At 49.2% G+C, this 7745-nt stretch overlaps 1 protein-coding gene across 2 annotated transcripts in view; it reads right to left on the minus strand.

Annotated features, from left to right (window-relative positions):
• Positions 1 to 7406, minus strand: part of TRABD2A (TraB domain containing 2A) — a 60135-nt gene extending 52729 nt beyond the window's left edge. Inside the window, exon 1 of one of the 2 annotated variants that reach the window (XM_032177307.2) lies at positions 7284 to 7406. In XM_032177307.2, coding sequence (XP_032033198.1) covers positions 7284 to 7391 — 108 coding nt within the window. In that variant the 5' untranslated portion in view covers positions 7392 to 7406. The remainder of the gene's footprint in view (positions 1 to 7283) is intronic. The other variant, XM_032177306.2, reaches the window with a different exon arrangement.
• Positions 7407 to 7745: the final 339 nt, after the last annotated feature.

A 7745-nucleotide genomic window follows, 5' to 3' on the forward strand; every position in this document is an offset into this window, starting at 1 on the left:
GCGAATTAAGCAATCAAATGTCTCACTGTTGGTTAGAATTAGATCAAAAGGGTAGAAGACACTGGGTAACTATAATAGATGCTAATCAAAAGCTGAGATTGACAGTTATGTCTTTGGTTAATTGTAAACAGGTAAGAAGTATTACCTACAAATAGGTAGAGGCAGCCTTCAAAGAGTAATTTTAGTTTATTTGTTCATTTAGAGGTCTGGCTCATGAAATGTCTGGGTACCACTGACCTATATAAGAGATCTAATTGCACAATATCCAGGCAGTCTACCCAAGAACTTCTACATGGTTTCCAACTGGGAGACACAGCAAACAAGCTGAAATGTTATTATTAAACCCATGGACACCTGATTCATTGTCATCTATCAGGACACCATCATGTTAAACAAATATATTCCCAGGAAAACCAAACCCATACTGCAGGATAATGGAGGGGTAGAGTTCGTTTTGGTTCAGTTTTGGTTTGTTTTTATCCAATACACTTAATCTGCCTAAGGTCCCCATCCTACCTCAAAATACCTGCATTTCTCTTCAGAAGCAGTCTGTTCAATATGCATCCATTTTCATTTTATTATTTATTTATTGTTGCCTTTTCAACTATTACTGGTCTAGAAATAAGGTCACTGTATGATCTTTTCACTGAAAACTGCTTAAATTTCAAACACACACACACACACACACATCCACATGTCTGGCCTCTAGCCATGTAATGACGGTACCGATGCTAACAGCAGCTGTTCACTGTGTGCCAGGCTCCACCCAAGCATTTCGCATGGACTGTCCCACTGCCTGCATTCAACACAATTATTTCTGCTGAGCCTACCATGTGCCAGACACTGTTCTAGGCACCAAGAATACAACAGTGAGTGACACACAGTTCTCTGTTGGTGCTAATTGCTGTGGAGAACGTGTAAGCTGGCGTTAAGTCTTACAGCCTGGAGGAGGCCAAGAAGTAACTTTCTTCTGGTGTCCCAAATCTGGGTTCATCTGACACCAGCCGCCTCCACCATGCCACCTAAGTTGGACCCTGACGAGATCAAAGTTGTATACCTGAGTTGCACCAGGGGTGAAGTCAATGCCTCGTCTGTGCTAGCCCCCAAGATCAGCCCCTCTGTGTCTGTCTCCAAAAAAGGTTGGTGATGACATTGCCAAGCCAACCAGTGACTGGAGGGGTCTGAGGACTACAGTGAAACTGACCATTCAGAACAGACAGGCCCAGATTGAGGTGGTACCTTCTGCTTCTGCCCTGATCATCGAAGCCTTCAGGGAACCACCAAGAGAGAGAAAGAAACAGGAGAACATTAAAAGCAGTGGAAATATCACTTTTGATGAGGTCGTCAACATTGCTCAACAGATGCAGCACCAATCTTTAGCCAGAGAACTTTCTGGAACCATTAAAGAGATCCTGGGGACTTCCCAGTCTGTGGGCTGAATCTTGATGGCTGCCACACTCATGACATCAACAATGGTGCAGTGGAATGCCCAGCTAGTTAAGAAGCACAAAGGAAAACATTTCAATAAAGGATCATTTGACAACAAATCCACAAGAAGAACATGTAAGCCAGAAAAGGGACAGTGAGTACTGTGGCACAGGGTTCCAGGGGTGATTTTAAGTAGGGGGACCAGAAAAGTCACTGAATGTCTAGAAAGACATCTAAGCCTTGCCATGAAGGAGACGAGGGGCCCACTATGGGGATATCTAAGAGAAGAGCATTCCCTCCAGGAGGCAGAAACAGCAGTGCAAAGGCCCTGAGGCAGGGAGGGCCTCCATGTACTGGAAGACCAGCAAGGAGGCCAGCACGACAGAGGGGGATAGCTGAACAGGAAAGCAGGAGGCAGGGGTCAGAGAGGTGAGTGAGGCCAAGCCATGCAGGGTCAGTAGGCCCCTGGAAAGGCCCCAGGAAGGGCTTAGGCTTTCCACTGAGTCAGATGGGAGCTAGCCCAGGTTTTTGAGAGAGGAGTGACATCAGCTGACAGTGTGTTCAAAGGATCGCCTTGGAGGCTGGGATGAATAGAGGGATGAGGGCAGACATAAGTGGGTCAGTTAGGACATTACCAAAATAATCAAAGTGGGAGTGACAGGATTGATGGGAAGTGATCAAATTCCAGATGTAGTCTAGAAAACAGGATTTGCTGGCCGGCACGGTGCCTCATGCCTGTAATCCCAACACTTTGGGAAGGTTGAGCCCAAAAGTTTGAGATCAGCCTGGACAACATAGCAAGACCCTGTCTCTACAAAATATTTAAAAATAAGCCAGGCATGGTGGCAGGCACCTCCGGTCCCAGCTACTTAGGAGGTTGAGGTAGGAAGATGGTTTGAGCCTTGGAGGATGAGGCTGCAGTGGGCTATGATTGCACCACTGCACTCCAGCCTGGGCAACAGAGTGAGACCCTATCTCAAAATTAAAAAAAAAAAGAAAGAAAAGAAAACAGGACTTGCTGATGAAAGGATGAGGTTATCATGAACAGATATGGAGAAGGACGGGGGTGAAACAGGATTACAGGGGAAGGTCAGAAATTTCGTTTTGGATCTGTCCAGTTGACATGTCAAGCACACAACCTAGTGCCAAGGTCCAGGTGGTAGGTGAATATGTAAGTCTGGAGCTTGGGAGAGGCCTGAGTCAGAGATAAAGATGAGGGCATCATCACCATGTAGATGTTCTTTAAAGCCATGGGACTAGATAAGGTCTCCAACAGGATGTCCACAGGAGAAAAGTTCTAGGAATAGACTCAGGGTCCTCTCACCCTAAGAAGTCTGGGGAAAGAAGAGCAGCTAGCAAGGGAGAATGAGAAGTGGCCAGCAAGGTTGCTGGGAAAATCAGAAGAGTAGGAGGCCGATTGGAGAAAGTACATCAAGGAGCAGAAAGTGGGTTAAATGTGGATGGTAGGCCAAAGAAATCAAGAATTTGAGAACTGACCTCTGGATTGAGCAACACTGAAGTCACTAGGGACTCAGACAAGAACAGTTTTAGTGCTATGGTGGGAGTAAAAATATGCCCCGTGCTAAGTGGTGGACAGGTAGGCTGGCTCCTGAGTCCAAGCTTTTAAACACCATATTTATGCAGCCTTAACATGCAATAGACTTTACTTGTGATTCAGAGTCATATCTTTTTTCAGTTAATACCCTGCTAGTTGTATTGTTGCTTAGGAGCGCCACCTGATTCCAAATCTAGAAAGGCTCTGTCCAGCTCATCTTCTCCATCCCAGATGACTGCCCAGATAAATACCACACTGACCTTGTTACATCCTCACGTGCCACCTTTCCCATCTTCTCTTTTCAAGATAACACAACTCAGGGGCTTTTCTGCTTTTTTATGCCAAGGGCTGTATCTTATTCACCTTCATATTCCCAAACACTGAAATACTTACCATATACTACTACATAGGAGCTCAGAAAGAGTTTTTTTAAAGAAATGATTGTTATCATGTACAATTTCTTCAATACCTACAGTTCTGTTCTGACCAAGCAGGGCACCCGGATTCCCACTGTGTGCACCAATAACCATTCCTGTGGAACACTGATCCTGCCCTACCAGACATGTCTTCAGCAGGGCACAGGCTGAAATAAGTCTTCAGGACTCTTCTTTACCTTACCTTGCCCACTGGTGAGCCCCCGGACCCTTGCACTTACTGTACTGGTGCAACTGCCTCTGCCTCTCTCATACTGATATCCTCAGGGTAGGGCTATTTATCTCTACCAAAAAAAAAAAAAAAAAAACTTCCACTACCCTATTTCACTGTTAAAATATATGGCAATTAGAAGAAGCCATAGATTTTAACATTAGGATATTTTAAAAGAAAAAAAAAACTGAACCACTATTAACATGTCCCTTCTAACTTGTTGCAACTGTTCCCAGAAGGAAAAGACAGCCGGGCATGGTGGTTCATGCCTGTAATCCCAAGACTTTGGGAAGCTGAGGCAGGAGGACCATTTGAGGCCTGGAGTTCAAGGTTACAGTGAGCTATGATCACGACACTGCCCTCCATCCTGAGTGACAGAGCAGGTCTCTATCTCAAAAAAGAAAAAAAAGAGAAAACATGGCCATGGGTGACTGAGACACAGAAGCTACAAGCTTCTGAATCAAACTGAGATTTTAACAGACACCTGTGTAGTCCATCCAGTGAAAAAGAACAAGGCACAACGACAACTGCATATTGCAAGCTAACTCCGTAACACCCAGCACACCCTCAGCTCCTCCCATCCTAGCATCCCTGGACCTGCAATAACTGCACTTTTCCAAGATTACTCTTCAGCAGACCAGCCACAATGAAGCTGGCTTTACATTATCCTTTTCATTCAACAAATATTTTTGGAGCATCTGCTATGACAAGGCACTCTTCTGGATACTGGGGATGCAGAGGCAAACAAAACAGATAAAAATCTCTACCCTTATGAAGATGACATAGGGGAAGGGGCAGCAATAAACAAAAATTTTTATCAGATGGTGATTAAGTGCTACAAATAAAAATAAAGCAGGGAAGGCAAATGGTAGTGGTGGCAGCAGTTGATGTCACCTTTACCAGAGTAATCAGGAAGAAACTCATTGAGAGACACTTGAGCCAAAGCCAGATGGAGGTAAGGGAGCAAGCCTGTGGATAAATGAGGGGAGAATGTTCCAGGGGGAAGAAAGAGCAAGTATAAAAGGCATCAGGCTGGGCACGGTGGCTCATGCCTATAATCCCAGCACTTTGGGAGGCTGAGGCGGGTGGATCATGAGGTCAGAAGTTCGAGACCAGCCTGCTCAAGATAGTGAAACCCCATCTCTACTAAAAATACAATAATTAGCCGGGCTTGGTGGTGGGTGCCTGTAATCCCAGCTACTCAGGAGGCTGAGGCAGGAGAATCACTTGAACCCTGGAGGCAGAGGTTGCAGTGAGCCAATGTAGCACCACTGCACTCTAGCCTGGGTGACAGGCAGAGCAAGACTGTGTCTCAAAAAAAAAAAAAAAGGGCATCAGGCAGGAATAGGAAAGAACACTAAGAGTTCTGTTTGAAAAGAAAGAGACTCAACCTGCGTGGTGCTCAGGGTAAACCCTGCAGTGTCTAGGGGCCAATCTGGGCTCAGAAGACCTCTCTAATGATTAACCAACCATGAAAACCAAAACAGCTCTCAAGCCTACAATCCTGCAGAATCCTACAGGGGCTGCTGCACTAGATTAGAGGCTGGATCCCAGGACTTCCACTCTAGAATCACAAGACCCCAACCCACTGAGGGACCCAACCACAATGCCCTTACAGCATGTGGGTCAGACAAACAGCATGTGTGCCACTGATTGGCCTTCCCAATTCCGCAGGGGGTAAGACAGAGTTTGCCCACAGAATAGAACAGCAATTCTCAAAGTATGGTCCAGGGACTGGTGGCTGTCCCCAAGAGCCTTTCAGGGAATCTATAAGGTCAATTGTTTTCATAAAACTAAGATATTTTCCTTTCACCCTCATTTTCCCACAAGGTACTGTAGAATTTTCTGGAGGCTACGTGTGTGATGAGGTCACTGCTCTGATGGCTAATGGAATGTGTGCTATCTTGTGTTTTACTACTATCCACCCAAGTTGGAGGGCAGTGGCGCAATCACACCTCACTGGCCTCCACTCCCAGGCTCAAGGTTTCCTTCCATCTCAGCCTCTGGAGTAGCTGAGACTGCAGGCACATGTCTGCAAAAAAAAAATTACGCTGGTAATTTTTTTTATTTTTTTGTAGAGACGAAGATCTCGCCACGTTGGCCAGGCTGGTCTGCAACTCCTGGGCTCAAGTGATCCACCGCCTTGGCCTCCCAAAGTGCTGGGATTACAGGAGTGAGCCACCATGCCGGGCTTCTTTGATAATTTTTTGTAATGTAAAGGAGTCCTGAGACCAAAAGGTAGGTAGGTCGACCGATGGAATAAAGGACTCATAAAGACAGATTCTAAAGGAGAGAGACTTTATCCAGACTCACTTGTCATAATTACCAGTTGGTAATAGGTTTTGCAGAAGTGAAAGGCAACGTGCTGTCTTGTGAGGAGATGGACTCCTGCCTTGTCTAACAAGCACGAAGCGGCCACACCGCAACAGAGTTTGAAACCATGCCTGGTGCAGACTCCCCTCTCCAGCTGCCGCGCCTCCTGCCTTGGTAGAGGGCCGTCCGCAGCCCCGCGACGCCTTAGAGAGGCAAACACCGTGCGTCTTCCCAGCCCGGAGCTCCAGGATTGGCTCTATTTGGGCGTCCTCTGCTTTGCTGCATTTGGGATGAGGAATAAAATTGCGAATGGCCAGGGGTGGAGGCAGACCGGGGAGCTGCGCAGGTGTCATCAAAGGTGGGCCTCTAAATTCCAGCCGACACTCCCTCAACCCATCCCCACCCCCCCCCACCCCCCCACCCGCGTCGCGGGCGCACCAGAAGGATAAGCCTGGCATGGCCCTCTCCACAGCCAGGGACGCATAGAGATCAAACCCACCGGAACAAATGCGCGAAATTCAACCTATGCCGCACTCAGAAGAGAGGGACTCAAGAACCACAGAAAATTCTGAGTGTAGGAAAACTGATCAGAGAAGGAAATATTCATCTCGAAAGAGGTCCAGCCTCGGAGACGCAAGACCTGTCCGCTATAGAGCTGTGTTGACTCGGGCAGGCCACTGAGCCTCCCTTACCTGGGTTTCCCTCACCCGCAAAACGCTGATGCGAACATCTAAAGCGCCCGGCTGGACACGCAAGGACACGCAAGGCTTAGACAGTGGTCACTCCGCGAACGCACTCTGTGACCTGGAGCACACAGGTCCCCCGCTGAGTGTCAGTTTCCCAGATCGGTAAATCAAGGGAAATGGCTTCAACTCCCTAAAGTCCCTTCAAATTCAGGCACTGAACATATAAAGGTTAAGCCAAGCAGCTTCAGGGCGCTGTTAATATTTTGATAAGAGCAGGTGAAATTAAACTCTTAAGAGAGGGAAGAAGAAACTTCAAATAAATGTGCCCAAGTTCCTGCTCCGCTACGCCCTAGCGGATCCGTCCCCCGAAAGCTCGCGAAAATGGCTAGCGAGACCCCAGAGGCCCTCCCGGACGCTGGCAGAGGGCAAAGGCCAGGGCACTGAATCGCTTGGAGCCTGCGGGCTGCGCCCCCGCAGGAAAGGGGAACCCGAGGGCACGGAGAGGAGAGCCAGCAAGGAGCGCCGCGGTGCTAGGTGAAAGCCCAGCCGCGTAAGTCGGCTTGGGGTCCGAAAGCGCTGCTTCGCGGGGTTCGGAGGGAAACCATCCCAAAGAGGTGCAGAGAGGCCGGCTCTCCAGCACCCGACGCGCGCCTTACTTGGGGCTTGAGCTCGCAGTTGGCGGCGCCGGGCACCCCGCGCCGCGAAGCTGCCCCCGTGGGCAGGAGGCAGAGGGTCTGCAGCAGGAACCAGCTCCAGGGACTCATCCTCCTCACGGCGGCTCCGAGGCCCGAAACGCGGAGGGAAGGAGTAGGGCAGAGGTGGCCGCCCGCCCTACTTAGCCGGGGCCGCGGGGCCGCCTCCGGGCGGGGCTGGGGTAAGCCCCGCAGCAGCCGCCACGTGGGTCCGGGCCCCGACCTCCCTCCCCCCACCCCACCCCCGCAGGTCAGCCCCGCGCCTAGGTGGCCGCGAAGTCCCGAATCGCGTTTCTCCCGCCCAAACCCGGCCGGGGCCGCCGCCCACCTCGTGTGACCTCAAGAGGGGAAAAGTGAAGTTCCAGCGCTGTCCTAAATTCAACCTAAAATCGCATTGGTTCCTGCGTTTACGTCTGTGCTTATGCT

This window comes from Hylobates moloch, unplaced genomic scaffold (genome assembly GCF_009828535.3).
Source record: "Hylobates moloch isolate HMO894 unplaced genomic scaffold, HMol_V3 SCAFFOLD_15, whole genome shotgun sequence".
Taxonomy (NCBI): Eukaryota; Metazoa; Chordata; class Mammalia; order Primates; family Hylobatidae; genus Hylobates; species Hylobates moloch.